Source organism: Lissotriton helveticus, chromosome 7 (genome assembly GCF_964261635.1).
Source record: "Lissotriton helveticus chromosome 7, aLisHel1.1, whole genome shotgun sequence".
NCBI lineage: Eukaryota > Metazoa > Chordata > Amphibia > Caudata > Salamandridae > Lissotriton > Lissotriton helveticus.
The window spans coordinates 1096771923-1096795354 of NC_136068.1; the positions used below are offsets into that span (position 1 = coordinate 1096771923).

The following is a 23432-nucleotide window of genomic DNA, read 5'->3' on the forward strand; positions in this document are numbered from 1 at the left end:
CACCACAGCTGTGGACAAATATTTGTTATGTAGTGTTGTACACTCAATGTGTACAAGTATACATGAGAAGTGGAACAAACTGTGGTCGCACCAAGTGAGAAGCATAATAAAAAGTCACTTAGACCACAATTTGCAGTAGGAGGCGAGTCACACATCTTTCATACACTACTCAAAGGACAATAAGAACGCTCAATTTTAAGCGAAAAAACCTTCTAAATACATATAGACTTAAAACAGGAAAATGATAGGAAAGAAATTTAAAAATCACATCAACCAGTTTATTCGTCATCTCCTTTATTACAAAAGTAAAGATGATAATTTCTCGCTTCCACCCCCAAAGGCGATGAATTGGATAATTTTTACCTGAATTGAAATGGAACCTCCTTTTAATTTTGCATATAAGTAGGCTCTTGCCTATTCTCACAGCACTTTTACTGTTTTACATTCTTTCCACGACCATCTATTTTTTCCCCAAAAATGCTATTCATCCGCAAGAATATACGAAATGTTCAACCAGATAGCAGTTAATTGCCTGTTCTACAAACGCTTACAGTTCTTATGAGCTTTTTACGAGGTGAAAACGTTTTATTTGCTTCTTTTTATGGGTTAGGTAATGGGCTGAGCGATTTGGTACTTTCTAAGCGAGATTGACAGTACTAGAACGAGAAATCGTATTTCAGCCCTATAGAACAAGTTGCAGCTGCAGGTCAGGGACTGGGTGTTTCCCTTCTATTAATAATTCTGAGAGTACAGGATTCCAAGAATGAACCTCACATGTGCTCTAGAGGTAAAAGCCTTTATATGCACGCAGCCACATGCACATGTCCATAACAGTGCAGCACATTTAAAAAAAAATATTGTGTCTTTGCTTTATCTAGACAGAACAATGTGGCTCTACAAAAATGTCCAAAATTTAGACCTGGAAGAAACCTCCATTTCTGTTTCAGTCTGCATAGGGTATCCTTGTAACAACAACTTAGACGAAACTGATAATTTCTTCAACTTATGAAGGAAAACATCCTTTTTTTGACCAAACATGTTCTGATCCCTTCCTTACCACTAAGAAATGCCCTAATCCAATTGAATGGGAGATTAGTAAATAACTCGGTCTCCACCCGCCTTTCCTCTTCCGAATTCGTTTGGTCAGTAGTCCTGTAAGGCTGAGCAGTGTCCCTTGGCACCCCAGATGCCTTTCTGCACAGTGTTCAGATGCAAACTGGTGGGTGTCAGTCACTCCACGCGTGGAATCCCATCTTCACAGGATGACCAGGCTCGGGTTCCGCAGGTCTCTGTAGATGCTGAGGAGTTTCTCTCTCGTGCCACTCGAACTTGAACCTTTCCCAAGACACAACTGGTCTCGCAGGGCCTGCGCTTCTTTTAACAGCGTCTAAGCAGAGAAGAGATGATGAGGAGAGCGAGAGAAATAAATGATACAAAATAAGGAAGGGGTCAATAAAGGTGAGGAACCCAAAAATTAAATAAGGCATACATTCCTTATCAGGGACCAACCACCAGTCACACACTTTTAGCCACCACAGAGAGTGCATCTGTTCACATAACCCCACACTTATAAGCAAACAAGCACATATTACAGTGGCCAACTGATAAAAGTAGGAGTCTATGCAAAGTTCAATCATTTTGAGAACCAACATGAAAAACAAAACAGGAATGCTATGTCGCACATCTGCATGGAATTCAATTTGCTTTTACATTTTCCTCAAAAACACACCGGTTATCAACAAACAAGACAAAATCACACTCTTGCCAATCTGAGGCTTGGTATGGTGCAATACGACTTTCAAATACGACTCTTAGCAATGCTCTTAAAACAGTGAAAATCAGCACACCAATGTTTCAGATAAACGCTTTGAAAGAGTCAGTTAGTGTTTAGATTACTAAGGAGCACAACAAAAACAAGCATTTGCAAAGACAATAAGTCTGGAGTTCATTGCCAGCCTTTTGGCTTCGCCAATCTATGTTTTGTTATGGCTTTTGATAGACATGTTTTTTGCTGGGGAAGCTGTTGTGCTCTCATCAATCTAAAAAAATCATTGGCTAAAGCAAAAATATTCTTTGTCTCAAAATTTCCACATTACCGTGGTGTCCCTGGCTTCTAAGGAAACTACCTTGTGGTTATGTGCGCATTGCGAACTGGAAGAATGCAGTCACTCATCGTGAAGTTAGTCAATGGCTAAAGTGGGCTGACCCATTGCCTCTTGCTGTATGGCTTCCTGCAACAGGCAGAACTAAAATGTGAATGACACACTGAAGGTGAAGAGGGCTGGCTAAAAGACCCTTTAAGGAAGTATGTTATATACATAATTTTAGTACAATCAAAAGCTCTTAGCTAATGCCAGTTCTAACTAGACCACTGGTTTCCCCACCAGCTTTAAAGAAAACTAAATGACACATTTTCGGAACCACTCAAAAGGCTAGAAGTTTAAAGTTTGAAAATAAGCAGTCTCATTCACATTTTGTATAATAATAAATCGTGTGAATGCTACACAGTTACAACAAATTCAACATTTCATTGGCTCGTGTAATTCATTTGAACTAAAAGGATTATCAGCGTCACGGAGTTCTGGGAAACTTTCAAGCTGTCTACTACGTTTCACCTTTCTATAATTATCTACTTTTCTAAGGTGTTTACTTGAACATTTTGCAATGTTTCAGAGCCCCCGGGGTCTTAAAAGGGCTTGTAACCAAACCACCAGCATCAGACTTAGCTCAGGCGAGAGAAGTGACAAACACGTTTTCAGCAGTCCCCAACCTTCTCTGCCAGTTACGGAGGCCTCGAGTAAAGAAGCAGCCAAAGTCACTCTAGCCATTTGGACGGTGTCTGGCATTATATAGAGCCACACTCCACATGGCCTTCAGCCTCGGAGTACCCCTATTTATGTCACCAAAGCAACAAATGTTCACATGAGTGACCCTATTTAGACTATCTACACAGATGCCGGCCTGCTCCTCACAGTCCGCGAGGCACCTGCTCCCCACACGCTAGGACTTAAGGGATAAAGAAGGCACGAGTTATCCATTTGTGGTGATTTACAATAGGGTGAAGCAGTGGCATCCCTTCTTGAATACTAGCCAGTCACTCGGAGAGATGGGTTATATTCAGAGGACATTTTCCGGTGGTATTCTGCCATCAGCCTTTGGCCACATTCTGAGGCCCATCTTTTGGATCAGTGCTCTGTGGGACCCTGTGAACATATTAAAGCGCTTGGTTGTGGGACTAGGACTGACCCATTGACACATTCCATAGGGCATCAATATGGAATCTTTGATTTTACCATACTTTCCATCAGGATGTGTAGACATGTCTCATGGCCCTTTGTGCCTATACTCCGTGGTAGTTTGGAAAGCTAGTATTAATTGTGGAAGCGGTCAAAGGGACTGGTCGGCTCAGCGGCAGGACAGAGCATCCACCCATTCATCCATCAGAGGGGGCACAGGACCAGATGAAGCTTGCAGTTGTTGAAACGACTGGAAAGGTAGCTAAGTAAACGTCTGTGCTGATGGATGGAGCTGGTAAGCCAGTCTATTGTGTTTGTGCACTGACTCAAGTTATTTTGACAGCTTAACACTGCCTCAGCAGTTTTTTCCTGACTTATTGGAAGTCACGCCCAGTGACTCACCCCCTAATCAAGAACTCAGGTGTGCAGCTAATCCTTTACTGTCACTGGGCGACAAAGCAACTTCATAACCTGGGGGTTCACTAGCCGAAGGTGGAGAACTGAGTGTACAGCACACACAGAGTACAGTACCAGCCAAAGATGTGCTTAGACCAGCCCGTCCCCTGCCCTTGAATGGAGAGCAGAGCAGGCCGTTGCATGAAATAAAGCTAATTTGAAATGCTTTTGTGTTGTGTGCACATTTGAGAGAACAGCGAGGCCTGCAAGTAGGAAACGCCATCCAACAGCATTATGCATCTTACCCTTCACATTTCCTGTGCCAAGGGCAAGATAGGCCCAACCATCCCACTCCCGCACACACACCGCTTGCACTATATTCTGTGCTTTGAAGACCAAGGAACAGAAGAGCTCCCTCAACAAGGGAGACAGTGGAAACAACTCCCCATCACCCCCACTCCTGTTTACCCTCCTACTACAATGCTTACCCTACTACTCCACTGCTTACCCTTTTACAGCACTGCTTACTCTTCTACTGCTCTGCTTACCCTTTTACTCCACTGCTTACCCTCCTACTCCACTGCTTACCCTCCCCTCCGAATACACTGCTTACCCTACTACACCACTGCTCACCGTCCTACTACTCTGCTTACCCTCCAACTACACTGCTTACCTTCCTTCTCCACAGAGTACCCTTCTACTCCACTGCTTACCCTTCTACTCCACTGTTTGCCCTTCTACTCCACTGCTTACCCTCTTACTCCACTGCTTAACGTCCTACTCCACTGCTCACCCATCTACTCCGCTGCTTACCCTCCTACTCCACTGCTTACCGTCTTACCCCACTGCTTGCTGTCTTACCCCACTGCTTACCCTCTTACTCCACTGCTTACCCTCCTATTCCACTGTTTAACCTCTTAACCTACTGCTTACCCTCCTACTCTCCTGCTTACCCTCTTACTCCACTGCTTAACATCCTACTCTGCTGCTTACCCTCTTAGCCCACTGCTTGCTGTCTTACCCCACTGCTTACCCTCCTACTCCACTGCTTACCCTCCTACTCCCCTGTTTAACCTCTTATCCTACTGCTTACCCACCTACTCCACTGCTTACCCTACTACTCCACTGCTTACCATCCTTCACCACTGCTTACCCTCCTACTCAACTGTAACCTCTTAACCTACTGCTTACCCTCCTACTCCACTGCTTGCTCTCCTACTCCACTGTTTAACCTCTTAACCTACTGCTTACCCTCCTACTCTACTGCTTACCTTCCTACTCCACTGCTTACCTTCCTTCTCCACTGCTTACCCTTCTACTCCAATGCTTAACATCCTACTCCACTGCTAACCCGTCTACTCTGCTGCTTACCCTCTTAGCCCACTGCTTGCCGTCTTACCCCACTGCTTGCCGTCTTACCCCACTGCTTACCCTCCTACTACACTGCTTACCCTCCTACTCAACTGTAACCTCTTAACCGACTGCTTACCTTCCTACTCCACTGCTTACACTTCTACTCCACTGCTTACCCTCCTACTCCACTGCTTACACTTCTACTCCACTGCTTACCCACCTACTCTACTGCTTATCCTTCTACTTAATCATATTTCTTGATCATGGCCATTTCGAGGGTTTCGTTGATTATAAAAAAAAAAATCAAAAATTATGTTTATTAAGATAAAGCCCATACTATTCCTAAAAGAAGATCCTTTTCAAAAGAAAATATATTGAGCCCAGGCCAAGACACTGATCACCTTCCAAGGATTAGAGCCTTGAAGCAGCTGCTATGCCCTGCTCAGCCCCATCCCCTCATCTCCGTGAGGTCATTTACGGAGGGATGGACATGAAAAAGGTGAGTATGCCCATTGGTCAGAACTAGGACGACAGGGTCAGTAGCGTTTCCTTCTCCCCAATATGGGACTTCCATCAGGTATCAAAAAAACAAAAACCGGAACTGCAAACAGGACATCTTGGGAGATGTGAAAACAGGAGGGGGCCTTTCAGCAAAATGTTTCATTCGAGAGGGCTGTCTCAGAGTGCATCGTGGAATCCATGTTTAAACAGATATGCCTGAAAAGAGAACGAAATGGATTTGAGGTCGTTGAACAACAGGCGTCTCAAAATGAGATGTAGCCCAGGAAAGTCACGTTGGCAACTGTTCTCTTGATGAGGGAGTGCTACAGTTACCAGAAAAGCTGGAGTTAACGTTTCATGGAAACAGCTGATGAAGAAAGCGTCCCATTTAAGACAATTAGTTGATAAACGCTGCACCTCGACCTGCAGTGGCTTACAGCATTAAAAGTTGTCTCGAAGTTCTGATACCTTCTTCTCACATAACACCTCTTAATCAATTGCATTAAGAATGTGTCAGACAGCGCAGTGTACACAATCAGGTTACCAAAAAAGACTTCTGACAAAACCATTGGTTATAATGCAAATCAGTAAGATCCCTGGGTAAAAACATGCACGGGTCTGTAAGTTTGTGAAGCTAAACTATCCCTATCTAACATGGTGTTAGGTTAATACACAAAGAATGCTGGACCTACTACCTCTCTAGTACAACTTTATGAAAGCCATCTTATATTGAACATGTCGGTGGCCTGAGCTGTGCGTGGCCTCGAAAGGAGGCCATCAATTAAGACGGTGTTACGTTCAGCTCACAAACAGCAGAGTCTCAGACCTGCGGGAACTGTGACAGAAGAAGTCTCACAAAAGACGATTATAATACAGCACTCATTTTTTTTTAAACTGTTTCTACTCGAAATGATATTAAATCGTAATGGAGAACATCTCATCAGAATGTCTATGCAGTCGGCAGGAGTCTTAAATATGTACACATGTAGGTTTTAATAGTCATATTACGATTATTCCTGGGCAGTGAAAACCGCTTCGTTTGTGGAGTTTTCTGCACTCCCCAGAGCACGCAGAGTTCAGAAAAACTCTGCTCCGCGTAGCAGTCTTTTTTCCTGGCTCGCCAACATCAAGTTGGAGAGCGCGAGCATAGAAAATCCACCTCCCGGAGAGATTTCTCAACGTGAGCATCAGATTTCTCAACACGCGTGGTTGTGAATGGTCGCAACCGCTCGCGTTGAGAAGCCTTCCGTTTGCGTTGAGAAAGCTCCAGCTCAGGTAGAAAATCTACTCGAGCGGCAAGAAAAGAAGCAGCATCCTCTTTCACTGCAAATGGTGCAGTTTGTGCTGATTTCACAGCATGGGACAAACATGTGAGGGTCTTCATGTGTACAGAAATTCTGAAGATTCTGTCTTCTTTGAGAACATGGGGCACACTGGGTGCGAATGGTTTCCGAGAGAGTTAGGTTTAAGGCAAATCCATCTTTATGGGCAGAGATCGTAACACCTCTATATAGTAACTCCTCACCAAATAACATCTTTCTTGATAGATGGCAAGGCTCGTTATTCGTGCAAAATCCCCGAAAAGGGTCCTAGTACTGCCTACCTAATTACAGTATGTTATGTTATGTTATTTTATTTTATATAGCGCACGGCTGCCACAGCCAAGTGGCGTCCCGGCGCTTTGGAGATTGTGTAACACAACATAGTAGAAATGACCCATCGAAGTAGAAACCAACAAATAGGGCTAAACTGTAGAGAATAGGAAGGTTTTAAGTGCCTTTCTAAACGGGAACAGGTCGGGGATGGAACGGAGAGGGGCAGGCAAAGAGTTCCAGAGAGCTGCCGCCAACACTGAAAAAGACCTTCCGCCCATTCTAGCTTTTTTGAAGCGTGGCACAATGGCAAGATTTAATCCAGCGGATCGTAAAGCTCTAGAGGGGACATAATGAAGAATAGTCTGCGACAGAATAGGAGGGGAAGCTAATTTAAGAATTTTAAAAGTTAAGCATAGAGCTTTAAACCTAATTCTTTGCCCCACAGGTAGCCAATGGAGATCTTGGATAGTTCGACGGGCAGAGACGAACTTCGGAAGGCCAACCAGCATCCTGGCCGCCGCGTTTTGGACCCTCTGGAGGCGAGTTAGCTCTGCCTGATTCAGGCCCAAAAATAGAGAACTAGCATAGTCCAGTCTGGTAAGAACCAGAGCTTGGACTATGATCTGTCGAGTGTCCGCATCAAAAAACTTGAAGATGGGTCGAAGGCACTGCATGGTACCAAAACACGTGCCTGCCACACGTTTTGTGTGGGAGGTGAAAGAAAGTTTGTCATCAAACCACACCCCGAGGTTTCTAACTTCATCCGCGGGAGTGGGAACGGGACCTAGTTCAGAAGGCCACCATTGATCCCCCCATAACCCTCTATCCTTACCAAAGATGATAACCTCGGTCTTAGAGGCATTGAGTTGAAGTCGGTTGTTCGCCATCCAGTCTGCCACGGCTTTAAGAGCTGACTGAAAGGCGGGGGCGTCCATGTTGGAATCACCATTGAGTGCCACGGCCAGCTGCGTGTCATCGGCGTATGACACCAAGGAGAGACCAAAACTGTGGGCTACCTCCGCCAACGGCTGAACATATAAGTTAAATAAGGTAGGGCTAAGGTCCGATCCTTGAGGGACGCCTTGAAGAATAGGTCGAGGAGCAGAGACAAAAGGAGGGGTAGAAACTTTAAAGGTGCGATCCTTAAGAAATGAGCGGAACCATTCAAGTGCTACCTCTCCAACTCCTGCCTCCACCAGACGATGTAAAAGGATCTGGTGGGAAACCGTATCGAAGGCGGCACTGAGATCCAGTAGGATCAGTGCCGCCGTCTGACCTAGATCCAACAACTTCCTAATGTGCTCCACCACGGCCAAGAGAGCAGTTTCCGTGCTGTGGCCAGCACGGAACCCATTCTGGGAATAATCCAATATCTTGGCTTCCTGCAGATGGGATGCCAGAATAGAATTAGCATGAGCTTCTGCTAGTTTGGCTGGCCAGGGGAGAAGGGAAATAGGTCGATAATGTTCTGGTTTAGTAGGGTCAAGGGCAGGTTTTTTAAGAATCGGAATGATAGTCGCCTGCTTCCAAGCAGTGGGAACACTACCCGTGTTAAAGGACAGATCAATCAGACTGTGCATGGCCGGATAGCAGCACTCGGCAAATTCCCGGAATTGAGTGGGTCTCATTGGATCGTCTGGCGAGCCGGATTTGACTTTTGTCGTCAAGGCTTGGAACTCCTCCAGAGTAGGACTGGGAATGACCAGCAATGGTTTAGAGGTCCCTAATACAGGTGTCTTATCCCTACTAGGAGATTGAGAGAATGACCTGTAGATAGCTTCCACCTTTTCGACAAAGAACGAGGCCAAATCCTCGCAATGTGCCATGGAGGCTGCAAGAGTAGTAGTATCAGTCCTCTTGCTTGTAAGGTCCTGACAAACCCTGAAGATAACCTTAGTAGGATTCGTGCTGTTCTTTATCTCCTGGGAGTAGAAGGCAGCCCTAGCTGAGCAGATGGCCCGATGATACACTCTAATGCAGACCCTGTAGGCTGATTTAAGGTCAGCCTCATAGGTTTTGCGCCATGCGCGTTCCGCTTTTTTACAGGCGGCTTTAAGTTTTTTAAGAGATTCATCATACCAAGGGCTGGAAGGACTAGATCTGGTCTTACTCCACCTAGCCGGTATAAGCATATCTAGTGAGTGATTTAACCACTCACAGAAGCTGTCATAGCCACGGGAGACTTCGACAGGAGGTAGAGGATGATGTTTCATCAGAAGCTGATGAAAATGCTCTAAATTCAGATTTTTCCAGGGGCGTCTAAAACTGGCAGGGGAGTTGCTTCTAGGAGAAGAAGTAGTCGTGGTAATGAGAATTTCTATCAAATAATGATCTGTCCAAGCCATAGGTCTGGGATGGAGCACTGTGATATTAGTGGCGAGATTCGTCATACAAGGATCCAGTAACTGACCGCCTATGTGGGTCGGTAGATTTATCCTTTGGGTTAATTGAAAAGCTTTGAGATCAGCTAACAGGCTAGACACCGGATTAGAAAGTGGGGCATCCATGTGCAGGTTAAGGTCACCAATAATCATGAAATTAGCGGTTTTCAAGACTAGAGAAGATACCACCTCCGGGAGACTTTGACGAAAAGCGCCGTCCGAACCGGGGGGCCTGTAGATTAATAATCCCGAAAGAGTAAAGTGGGGGTTCACTGAGATGTTAAAATACGCACTCTCACATCCTACTATGGTGATAGGTTTCCAGGAGCAGGGGTAGCAGGTTTTTACCGCCACTGCTATACCTCCGCCTCTAGCATTACGTGGGAGGGAGTGCATGGTATATCCCACAGGAAGGGCTAAATTCATGACAGCCGTGGATTGATCGTGCAGCCAGGTTTCAGTGAGAAAAAATATGTCCGGTTTGTCATCAGTAATCAAGGAGAATACTTCTTCATAGTGACATGCCAGAGATCTGACATTCAAGTGACAAACTTTGAGGGCAGATTGCCTAGCTGTGCCTGCCATAACATTTGGTTTGTAGACAGCTGTAGGCTTAGCTTGCGGACCCACAATGGGCAGAGGCGTCGGGAGGGTAAAGGAACACGTGGGACACTGAAAAGGCCCACTAAGAGGATCCAAGGTGCCATGGTGGCAGTCTCTTACCTCGTGTCGCAATTTGCGTACATTCTCGGGAGAAATCATCCTATGGGCGCCAGAGTCCCCTGCCCTAGCCCTGCCTTAGCGCTGACGGGCGCAGACGGGCAGGACTCTGGCGAGACTCAGGCGTAGCGAAGGCGCGACCGCTGCGCTAGACCGCTTCGTGTCAGGCGAGCATTAAATAGGCGCCTGGCGGTAAAAAGCGCTAGCGCGCTAACCCCCGATCAGAAGGAAGGGAGCAGCCTTCCCAAGATGGCGTCGTCGTCACGTCATCCAAAGAGCCCCAGGAGCCCGGACCCGCTAAGTAGCGGTGCTAGCTACAATTATATGCAGTAAGGACCAGGGGAGGTCGCTGCATCAGCAGGGTAAAATCAGGTAAAATCAGGGGAAAATAAACAAAAAATGCACAGAAATACAAAACTGGTAATATTAAAATAAGGAGCGCGAGCTACAGCACAGCGCAAATGCAGGCAATCGCTACAAACACGGTGGTCACCTTCTCCAGGCTGACCCCGTGTGAAGACACACCTTAAATAGGCGCCTGGCGGTAAAAAGCGCTAGCGCGCTAACCCCCGATCAGAAGGAAGGGAGCAGCCTTCCCAAGATGGCGTCGTCGTCACGTCATCCAAAGAGCCCCAGGAGCCCGGACCCGCTAAGTAGCGGTGCTAGCTACAATTATATGCAGTAAGGGCCAGGGGAGGTCGCTGCATCAGCAGGGTAAAATCAGGTAAAATCAGGGGAAAATAAACAAAAAATGCACAGAAATACAAAACTGGTAATATTAAAATAAGGAGCGCGAGCTACAGCACAGCGCAAATGCAGGCAATCGCTACAAACACGGTGGTCACCTTCTCCAGGCTGACCCCGTGTGAAGACACACCTTAAATAGGCGCCTGGCGGTAAAAAGCGCTAGCGCGCTAACCCCCGATCAGAAGGAAGGGAGCAGCCTTCCCAAGATGGCGTCGTCGTCACGTCATCCAAAGAGCCCCAGGAGCCCGGACCCGCTAAGTAGCGGTGCTAGCTACAATTATATGCAGTAAGGGCCAGGGGAGGTCGCTGCATCAGCAGGGTAAAATCAGGTAAAATCAGGGGAAAATAAACAAAAAATGCACAGAAATACAAAACTGGTAATATTAAAATAAGGAGCGCGAGCTACAGCACAGCGCAAATGCAGGCAATCGCTACAAACACGATTGCACTCTTAGACACAGACGGGAAATGTTTTGCTAAACTTCTCAATGTGGAACTGGAGTATTGGGACAATCACAAAGGGATTATCCCACAATATCAAATGGGCTTTCAGAAAGGATGGGAAAGAGAAGATAACTTAGTAACACTCTTTTTAATTATTAAAAAAGCAACTGTCCCCAAAAGTAACCCGCTGTACACCGCCTTCATTGATTTGGAAATGGTTTTTATTAGCACAGACAGAGGGAGATTATGGTAAAAACTACTAAAATGCCGCCTCTGTTGACCACTATCATTTCAGTTTACACACAAGCATTGACAAGGGTGTGACTAATCACACACATGGTTGTGTCAGAGAAGATCTTTACCAACAAGGGGCACAAAAAGGGCTGCATATGTGCACCTTTGTTGTTTACCCTGTATGCACCAGATGTGGGGATATACTTAGAACATGAGTTCCCTACCTCGATAAATTTAGGCTAGCAACGCACAGGTACGGTGCAGTAAGAAGGTGACACTGTTCTCTTAGACAAGACTGCAAAGCATTTCAAAACCCCTTTTTATGTTGCAAAACGCTTATTACTACCTTGAAAACAGTCCTAGAATTGACAAAGAAAAACAAAAATAGTCATTCTGGGGAGTAAACGTAAGAAAGAGGGCCACTGTCAGTTAGATACCAACACCCTAGAATGAGTTAAAAGCTATAAATATTCTTATTACTCTGCAACGCACAACAGTCTGTCTAGAATTGACCACTTTCTCACGTTGGGGTCAGGCTGTCTCACCATCGAGGACACACAAATCATGCCACGGGGGGTTTCTGATCACTCGCCTATCACACTAACACTCTCCAGCCGTTCAACCACCCGTAGAAGGTTATACCCGATCTATCCGGGCTATTTCAAGGTCCCGGCGATTCGCAAGGACCTACAGAACGCCACCAAGCACTACTTTGAAGAGAATCACGCCTCAGTGAGTTCGCCCGCAATACTCTGGGAAGCCTACAAGGCTGTCTTTAGGGGGCAGGCGATAGCTGCGATCTCACATCACAAGAAACGGCAGGGACTGGTGACGTCTGAGCTGGAACAGCAGCTCGACGAGGCCAACGCTGCCCATATGGCGGATCCCTCCAGTACTACCCTCCACTCCCTACAGCTACGTCAACGGCTCCACGTGGATCATATGCGACGCCTGACTAAGGCGGACATTGCGGCCACCAAACACAGGGTGTACGACATCGGAGACAAGGCCAGTAAACTTCTAGCTTGGCTGGATAAAAAACAGGGCAGCGGCAGGAATATATTGCAACTTACTGATGCACTCGGGAGGGTACACACTCGACCAGGGGACATAGTGGAGGTTCTGGCCGATCACTTCAGTGCGGTGTATACGCCGACGGTGGTTGTTACGGAGGGCGAGGCCCGAGAGGCCCTAGGCCGCGTGGCGATGCCCACCTTGACTGACGATGCCATGAGGGAATTGGATTCCGGAATAACTGTAGATGAAATTCAACTGGCCATTGGCGCTCTCCGTCCAGGCAAGGCTCTGGGCCCCAGCGGGATACCCATCGAGTGGTTTAAAACTATGTCTGAGTCTCTGGGTCCGCCCCTCTTGCGGATGTACGAAGACAGTAGGGAGAGAGGCGCACTACCACTGGACCAACGGATGGCAACTATTGTGGCCATACCGAAACCGGGTAAACCGCTTAACGAATGCACATCCTATAGACCTATCTCACTGTTGAACCCCGAAGCTAAGATTCTGGCAAAACTGCTGGCGACCAGACTCATGCCCCACTTAGGTCAGCTGATCCACCCGGATCAATCTGGGTTCATGCCGCGTAGAAGTACGGCCCTGAACCTTCGTAGGGTGCAGGGTGTCATGGCAAGAATTCCACTCCTAACGGAACCGGCGGCCATCCTGTCATTGGACGCTAAGATGGCATTCGATATGGTGGAGTGGAGTTACCTCTTCGCGGTCCTCTCCTCTATGGGGTTCGGTCCCAACTTCATTGCTTGGGTCCGGCTGTTATACAAGGATCCGATTGCACGTGTGGTGGCGAATGGCCACATATCACGAGATATACAACTGGGACGGGGTACCCGGCAGGGATGCCCTCTCTCACCCATCCTGTTCGCGTTGGTTCTAGAGCCTCTCGCGATTACTGTGCGGACTACGCCGCTCCTGAGGGGCATTAAGTGGGATTCGAGTTGGGAAGATAGGGTGTCACTATATGCTGATGACATGCTCATTTATCTTACTGACCTTAATAACAGCATCCCTAACCTTCTGGCCATCTGCACCTCCCATGGTCGAGTGTCGGGCTATACTATCAATTGGTCAAAATCCATCCTTTATACTCTTAGGGGTCCTCTCCCGGCGTTACCGGACACATGCACGTTAGGAGTAGCTCTCACCTCCTTCAAATACCTGGGATTACATATCACCCGGGATGCAGCAGAATTCTCTGTTCGCAATCTACAACCTCCTCTCCTCCGATTATGGACTGATGTACAACACTGGCAGACGCTCCCGCTGACGTTATTGGGCAGAGCAGCTCTGTTCAAAATGATGGCACTACCTCGTTTTTTATACGTCCTCGAGAACGCCCCGTCACTTATCCCTCCCAGCTACTTCCAAAAGGTGACAGCACTGCTGTCGGGCCTACTGTGGGGTAATCGGCCAGCACGAATTGCGCATGCGAAACTTAATAGGAGCTGGTACGACGGTGGAATTGCCCTGCCTAATATGCAGTTGTACTATTGGGCGGCTCAACTCAAAATCCTTAATAAATGGATACACGCACCTCAGGATGACCCAGCCTTCAAGGCGGACCGTGCCCAACTGGGCACCAACAGCATGTTGGCGCCTCTATATCACAAGGGTGTTGCGTCAAAACTGATAGGGCCCACCAAACACACAGTACAACTATGGTATAAAGCACAATCGAAACTACACTGGGCGGGAGTAATTACAAAACTAACACCATTGTGGGACACAAAAGCGTTGGGCCATCTGAGACGTACTAAGGGGTTCGAGCAGTGGGATGCCATTGGAATCTCTACTGTGGGAGACATGTGGTCCAGGGAGGGGGTAGTCCCGTTCACTTCCCTCCAACAACAATACGACCTGCGCGACACGGAACGATTCAGGTATATGCAAATCAGACATGCCCTCCTAGCAGCAATCCCACCGAACACCACACCTCCGGAATCCTCCCCGTTAGAAGACCGCCTGCTCACGGACTGTGTGCTGGAGGGTGCGACTTCTCTAACTTACCAAAAACTGCTTAATAACTTACCGGAGCCACTAGGTAAACTTAAGGATAAATGGGTGGAAGACCTTGGGGATTTCGATGAATCCGACTGGAATGCAGCTTTGGCATCCCCGCGTGAAGCCGGCATCTCGGCTAGGTTCCGCCTCATACAATTGAAGGTCCTCCATAGAATCTACTACACTCGAGTGGCGTTACACAAACTCCAGAGGGCGGATGACCCGCTATGTCTGCGGGGCTGTGGGAGGGAGGGCACACTCTTGCATACACTCTGGAGCTGCACCTACATATTGAGCTACTGGCAGCGGGTGCTCCGAACCATGGCACAAACGTTGAATGCCTCTGTGCCCCAGGATCCCAGGGTGTGCCTATTGAATGTTTGGGGCCCTACTGACCTGACATACTATGGTAAACTGTGGGTCACGATAGGTTGTATGGTGGCCAAACGCGACATTGCACAAAAGTGGGGTGCGGCTGAGCTCCCCACACTGGCGCAGTGGCTAAGGAACATGGACACGCTCATGTTAACGGAGAGGGCAGTGTATAAGGTGAGGGACAATCCCCGAAAGTGGAATGGGGTTTGGCTACAATGGAACTCCTACAGAGGTGACATCTGTGAACCGTTGCCTGAGAATGATAGTGAGAGCTCGGATGAGGACACTGACAGTGACTGAAGGTGGAAGAGTGCCTCCTGTACCATGCGGGAGACCCGCTTAGGTGTATTGTGTTAGGGGCAGCCGTTGTGGGGTGGACTCCATGGAGGGTGGCGGGAGGTGATGTGCATAGTGCTTCATACTGCCAGCTGCCAAATGCGTAGTTCCCTGCGATATTGACTGTGTCGATCCATGTTGAGCCATATGTCTAGTTCTTTGTTTTGTTGTTCTATAAAATACAAAATGCAAGCGTATATTATGTATGACAAAAATGCTTTCGGTAAGTCCATCAAGCCCCGTACACTGAGTGGAACCAATGGCCTGGACGGTCTACAACTCATGTATGTTTCCCTTTATGTGATGATTGATGCTTCTGACCGTCCCACATGGCGGCAATTGAATGTAACCTTACCGCAAAATGCTAATAAAGTCTTGTTTAAAAAAAAAAAAAAAAAAAAGCTATAAATATTTGGAAATATGGTTTGAAGAACGAGGTGGAACAGCAATGCAGTTAGAGATGTTAAAAGCTAAGGCCCTCACCTTAAGAGGCACACTCAAATAATTTTTTAACAAACTCTCCAGCCCCACTGTCCTACCCCTGATTCGTCTAGTGGCGAGCAAGTTCCTCCTTACAATGACATATGGCATGATAGTTTTCCATGGACCTTTAAAGGGGTGGACAAACGTAGGAAAATGGAAGGTGTATAGAACTCTTTTCCATCTTCCAGAATCCACGCCCGAACCACAAGTACTCTTGGAATTCAGTCTTTGAAGTCAAGCTTACGTTCTTCAAGTGTTTTTCTTGTCCTACTATGTAAAACTGAAAGCAGTTCCGCCACAATCAGTCAAGGTTTTTTTTCTGAAAGATCTTTTGAAGGGAAAAAACCCATGAAGAGAGTACCTTCATTTCGCCTTCAACAAAAGTGTAATTTTGAAAAACTGGTCAGTCCCACAGATTAGGTAACTATCAATGAACCAAGCCAAACATGTCTCCTTTCATGAGGATTTACATAAACTGAAAAAAGACATCATTCATAGATAGTGAGCAGTACATACAAATGTATTGAAAGACAACTATTTTAAAATTATCCATATACTTTAACTCAAAGGCTTATGAATGTGAGACACATGCTTTTTTCGGTACCCTTAAAAAACTTTAGCTGCAGCAATGTAAATGCGGATTTGAACACTAGGTGTCAGGTGTGCAGTAAGCGAAAACAGTCCCCGATCCATATTTTAGGTCTGTGTGAATCCTTGCTTTCAGAATGACGATCTTTGTTAAGACAGAAGGTCGACCTTTTAAACATTCAGCCATGTCATTACATGGTTAAGTCCTTTTAATCAGGCTCAAATACTCAAATAAAAGGCGTTTTTTGTCAAATTTATGTTAACCGCCTGTAATAAAATAAAATCTGCGCCTTCATACCATCGCTAAAATCCCTGGTCCCATGAATCAAAGCGAGGTAGGTGTAATTTTACTACAATATATGCTATAATTAATTTTATTGCCTATAATGTATATTGATTAGCAATGATTTTAATAAATTAGGCAATAAAACCCTAATTACTTTCTTACTATGTACTCAGCTGGTTCCAGTATTCTAGAAACTGAATTAAAAAAATCCAGAAAAAAAATAGGACTACTCCATTAAAAAAGTATTCGAAACCCCAGAAGCAAGGAGGGAGGTTGTAAAAGAGGCATAGAGCAATCACCAGCACAACATACAATATTACCAAAGAATCGCGAAAGACAACTTAATATAGAGTCCTCCAATCTTGCATACCCCAGAAGTACCTCTAGAACCTTTACCACCAGTTTTGCACAGTTTCAGTTCATAGCGTTTGATGAGACCAGACTGCCATATTAGAAAGTCAGTGTACCACAATGCACTAATCTATCATGCACTCACAGGACTAAATCAACATCTACTATTGCCCGAAGCACACTGCTGTCCAGGCAAACACGCACAGTCTCAATTGCCAAGGTCCCAACACAGAATCTGAGGGGCAATAAATGAGATAACTAGAGGGAATGTGCAGGTACTGAGGGTTGTGTAATTGTCTCTATCAGTGAAAAAGTTGAATCCAGAAGGGATCAGTGAAATACAGCTACCAAGAATGGTGCTTGAGAAGACATGCTATGAATGACATTCTTCTTGTAACTCCACTAAATGAAGAAGTCTAACTTTCTTGGTCATCCCAATCTCCTGCAACATGTCTCCCTTACTGGTCTCGAAAATCTCATGTGGGAACCTGTCATGGGGAATCCGAAAAATATGTGATGTCCATGAAGTCCAAAAGAAGGTTCACTTTTCTCACTGCTAGCCAATGGATCTAAAAGACCTGAGTGCTTTTGCAAGGGACAATGAGGGACTCCATAAAAGACAGAGAGACTTTACTTATCTCTCGCAAGTACAGTTAACTTCGGGAAGCTCCAGTGCTCAGCCATAACCATCCTATGAGAAGAGCTAGTCGTCAAAAAACGGGCAAAAGAATACTGTTCTTCCGGAGACAGGTTGCAAGTACCACCATGCATTGGGGAAAAGCTCATGGAGCGCCAGGCATGAAGCATGAAACCAAGGATGAATCTGGTTGTAGTTGAGATCTCATAATACAAGATCCTCTTCTGGGACTACACTACACTCTCAAACATGACTGACAAATGAATTGGACTGGAAGAGAGTAAACTATTAAATAGCTTAACTGTGCTAGGCACCAAAGGACCAATCACAGCACCAAATGTGTAAATGCCTGTCAATTACAGCACTAACTGTTTAAATGCTTGCTCATCTCGAGAGTGTGACTGCCTCACAAGCGGAATTGTATGGTCAATAGGTAAAAACAATGTCTAAATCTTCCAGGTCTGAACCCATGTCCAGCTAGTAAGTGAATGGCGAGTGGCTGGGAGGTGTATAGGGTTACATTCAGCCACAAGTTAGAACAGGAGGTTTAAAGTCAAACTGCATGGAAGGTATGGGTATGTCCGCCTGCTGTGACACTGAACGGAATCTATGGTCACAGGGACAATTAATGATGTCATGATCAAAACGATAAGTGGCCAGATGTACTTCCCTAAATTGCATGCTCAAACGGGTTTGCGACCTCTTTGCGCATGAAAAATGGCCCAGGGCTATGAACAGTTCCTAAATAGCGAGTCGCAATTTATTTGCAACTCGCTATTTAGAAATTGCGAGTCTCTATTAGGAAAGGGCGTTCCCTTCCTAATAGTGTCCTCAAAGCAATGTAGAAATGATTTGTGACCGAATTGCAGTGCGAAACACTCGAAAATGACCACCCTCTACAAGAGGGTGGTAATGCAGTCGCAATTTGGAAGGGGTCCCCAGGGGACCCTTTCCACTTTGTGACCGTCTCTAAAAATATGTTTTAAGGGCAGGCAGTGGTACCAGTGACCACTACCTGCCCTTAAAAAATAAAACGAAAAAGTTTCATTTTTTTTATGCATTCCGTTTTTCTTTAAGGAAAAAAACTGCTTTATTTAAAGCAGTCCCAGATATGGTTGTCTGCTGAGCCCAGCAGCCCACCATCCCTGGGAGGACCTGCCATTCCCCATGAGCTTGCAAATTGCGAGAGGCTCAATAAATATTCATGAGCCTCGCAATTTGTGATCCCATTGGGAATCGCAAACAGTGTTAAACACACTGTTATACATGCCAAATATTGCCTCGCAAATTGCGAGTCGCAATTTGCTAGCCGCTATTTGGCAGGTCGTACATCTGGCCCAAGTTGATTTGGCATTAACCTGGTTGTTATCCAGGAAATCTTGACTTTGCATATTCCCAGGACAGACAAGCTAGTCTCACAGGCACCCCAAAGAAGCAGTAAAATATCAAGATCCTCGAATATGAATGCCTCAACAACTTGCACATCAATGGTAGACTGCTTGCCACCAGCAACCTCTTCGACAATTAGTGCTTCAAAGACAGGCGTCTCAAGAGTGAGTTTAAACACAGCTTAATGTCTAAAAGAGGCGAACAGGTGGTTTCTCAAGAGGGATGTCTGGTGTTTTCAGGTCGAGTCCAAACAGATAACATATCTACAAAGAAGGAATCTCTTTGGAAGGGGACAGTATGTTAACTCTATCTGCGGACTACACTCGGAGCATTCCAAAAGTGAGTCCTTGCCTCCGACAGCTGCAGCTTCCCTTCTTTAGAGCCCTGTATGGCCTAACGCTATAATGTAATCACTTGCTCGTGTTTTAAACAGCCGTACCAAAGATACATTAACACATTCGAAAACAGAAGAAACATGTTGCCAAAATTATTAAATGCCGAATGTGCGTGTAAGGAAAACACAGAAAAAACCAATCTTGTGAAACCTGCAAAACCATCTGAACAAAAAAAAAATCACGAATGCACAGAAATGCTCTTGTGAGGAAAGGGGCCAATTTTTAATGAATACAAAGCCTGAAGAAGAAGCAGCCATGGACAACTTCAAAAAGCACCAAATAAAAACATGAGAGGACTGAAAAACATTTTGGGTGTTCCATGGCTCTAAACCTCAAAGAAAAAAGTTCTTCATAATCTTTATAAGCATCCTAAGAACAATTTGTTTTTATTTAACGAAATGTTTATTTAAAATTAATTTGGATTCACAAAGTTTAATTTAAACACTATAAAACACAATTAAAATCCCATGATGGAAAACAGATGCACACATGGACTGCAAGTGTACCAGAAAACAGCCACCAACCATGACAGATAGCTAGAGTAAATGCAGCAATAAAAGAACTGTAGAAGGCTGAGCCTTAATAGAGTGAGAAGTCAGGAGTGGAGTGCAGGTTACTGAAGTGTATCTACACAATTAAGACAGTACACCACTAAAAGAGTGGCTGTGACAGCAACCCAGAGACCCGAGTTGAATGCAGACTACAGACCTCAAAATTCTTGAGCGGACACTCACAGGATGATTTTCTTACTATTATTCCCTGCGAATGCAAATGATTCATTTGACACAAATGCTATTTGAAAGCAGTTATTTTTATTTAAGAAGATTGGATGGGAGTTGTTAAATTCACCCTCAAATTTAAAACTGCACCCAAATTGTGAGGGTATGGTCTAACATGAAAGATGTTTTTTTAATTAGAAAAGGTGATTACAGAAGAACAGTAAGACCCACACATTCTGAACATATCGGGGAAGACAGATCAATTAAATTACAGGCGGATAAATAACCTTGGACTATCATGTTTAAATGCACTATGATGTATAATGAGACACACATGTACTTCATACAAGAAAAGTGAGATGTACTCTTATGGTGTTCTTTGTTTTTAAAAGAAATAAAAATCTGTTTAAAAAGAAAAAATCAATTAAATTACTTCCCAAGAAAAATTCATCCATAAATCGTAAAATACTGTCAAAGAAATCTTCTACTTCAACCAGCCCTCATCGTCTCATGTTCAGTCCATCGAGGTCTTAAAAACCCATTAAATAAAACATGCTCTCCTTTCCCCGGCTCCCGCTTCATGGCCTCCCCCTGCGATGCAGTTCTATCATAGCATCTCCCAAAGGAGGCACTTAACTCAGTGAGTACACCTCCCTGACTTCTAAAAAAAGTACTAGTGCATACCCTCTTCTCTCCTACTAAAAAAGTGCCTGTACCTACCCTTCTATTCCTTACTAGCCCAGCTTCTCCAATTTCTGTAATGTGTAGCATACATATTCATCCTGGTATGGAAGCAGGCTTCCCACTAACTGACTTTCCACATCTTCGTTACCCATTGCTCAAAGTTAGACCCAACAGAGCACTTCCAATGGGCAGCAATTAGTCACCGAGCAATCACCAGTGCAATAAAAACTTAATTCCGACCTGAAGGCCCAGAAGAGCTACTCTCAACGAGGGGGGAACATTTTCTTGGATGGTCCCTACTTACTGTGCTGAATATCCCTACCCAAAGAACCTTAAGGGAGTTGAAGGAGCAGAACATCTCTAGCCAATCTCCCTTGGAACTACACTTGGGCACTTCCCAGGCACTGAAGGCAACATTTTATTCAGAACCTGTGGTGTTAGACAGAGCATCCACCCATAATAAAAGCCATATGCGGGAATGTTGCACCCTTAAAGCAGGTGTAGCCCAAGCCAAAATACCTCTCCCTTTTCTGGTCACTTACATCAATCTCGGAGTGTGGCATCTGTTTACTTCTTGTCCCTGCTACTAATTGCAAAGTGTCTGGGCTCAGTGATGGTACAGAAACCTGAGAGAGATGGACTCCATCCTCCCTAAACAGATACTTTGCTATCTTCCTGAAAGACTCAATGTCGACCCCGTTAATATTGCAAAGGATCGCGCTTATTTGGGTATACATAAAGTGATGTTGGCTATTGAGCGTTTTGCCTGAAAACAACATCTGTGAGGGCTTGAAACTGGGACCCACGAAAAAGTCCCCAGTCTTCATTAAATTTAAATCTGCCCATTTACGAACAGTTTATTTAGATAAACTGGGAGACAGAAAACTAAAAGAACCTAATGGTGTTTCAGCATTTATAATTGGTATGCCCTGACTTGAAAAGATCTTCTGCCGGTGACTCACGAATTGGGATAGTGCTTTGCATCTCCCTTTTTTTCAAGAGTGTGGGTGTTTTTGCACAACTGCATTGCATCAGTATTGTTTTGGAACTTCAGCATCTGGAGCAGAACTGAACTGTCAATACAGGAAGCCCACCCGTACTCTTGGACAATTATTAACGCTCAATTTAACTCAGGAGTGATTCTGGTTCTACACAAATAAACGTAACATCTGATCCAATCAAACAAAGAAAGACATTTCTAGTCTGCCAGGATAGAGCCGGTCTTGAAAAAAAGGAAAATTCCATCCTCCCCAGGAAGACCACACAGGGCAGATTGCCTAAGGACCCAGCCAGTTAGCTAGGATCATCACTGACTGGGCCATAATAACTTCCTACATTAATTATGTGGTTCCCAGCTGTACTGGAAGAATGGCCCAATACCCAGCATCATTCTAAACTACCTGATATTTCACCTGTATATATTTGCTTACAGGAAGGAACACCCCTGTGTCGTCATAGTTGAAAAACAAATGTGTCCCATGGCTCCAGATGTTTATCCTATGTGTTTCCTGTAGTAAAATGATACTGCGCTGCCCTCATTTTCTGTTAAGACCATTAGTGTTAAAGCTAACCAAAGTTAAATTAGTCATTGAACAAGCAAGTAGCTCAACCTTCCTGCACGACCCTTAACACGTCCTGCCTCCCAAACAAGCGTCCACCAGCTGAAATTTTGGATGGAAGAACCAACTAAAGAAGACACCTCCGGACCTCATGATCTACATCCTCATATCCCCTACACCCAAATACCTCAGAATCACATTTCCATTTTTGTTCTGCTTCCTGCACCCGTACGTCTTTCCTACCCACACGTCCCTACCCCCTGAGCCTACCCGATTGCAAGACAGCCCCTCCCCTCCCTAGCAAAATGGATGCATTGTTGTGCATCTTCATTCAACTATGCACCCGCCACAACCTACAAGCATAAAAAAAGAACGGAAGTTGAAAAACCATAACAAAAAAATACTTTCTTTTTGTGAAACATTTTATTTTGCAAGATAATGTTTCTGCTAAACGTGTTCTTTGTAGTGCTTTTCTCCTACAAACCTACTTTAACCAGAAATGTTCTTAAACTATTTATTTTTTCAAACATCAAAAACTACATGAAGTTCAGAAAGAATTAAATGTTTTGTAAAGAAATCCACAATGTTACAGAGGAATAACTGCAACTTCACAAACCAAAACTGAGAAGCTATTGGAATCATGGCACACAGCCGTCACCTGGCTCATACTGATCTTATGTGGCAGAAGCCGTCTCTGTATGTGCAATCCTACCTCGTTCTTCGTGATCATCTCCCGGAGTTGTTTCACCTGGAGTCTAGTAGGAACGCCACTGGTTGGAGCATCGTGGATTAGCACATTCTGTTTGAAAATGTAGATTCATAACATTAATATAGAAATGGATACATACGGCTTCCTGCCAAATGCTGTTTGTAGTAAATACAATCTTCACTGTTCCTCTCTGGCTAGACAATACTACAATACTAATGACATCATAGAATGCCAGGATGTCCCTCTAGCAGATTGTACCTCTCTATTCCCTGTTGTGGCAG

At 45.1% G+C, this 23432-nt stretch overlaps 1 protein-coding gene across 1 annotated transcript in view; it reads right to left on the reverse strand.

The window, feature by feature from the left end:
• Positions 1 to 256: 256 nt before the first annotated feature.
• FAAP100 (FA core complex associated protein 100) overlaps positions 257 to 23432 on the reverse strand; it is a 308450-nt gene continuing 285274 nt past the window's right edge. The window contains exons 9-10 of the mRNA XM_078654230.1: positions 23155 to 23241; positions 257 to 1387 (exon numbers count right to left, since the gene is read on the reverse strand). Coding sequence (XP_078510356.1) covers positions 1256 to 1387; positions 23155 to 23241 — 219 coding nt within the window. The 3' untranslated portion in view covers positions 257 to 1255. The remainder of the gene's footprint in view (positions 1388 to 23154; positions 23242 to 23432) is intronic.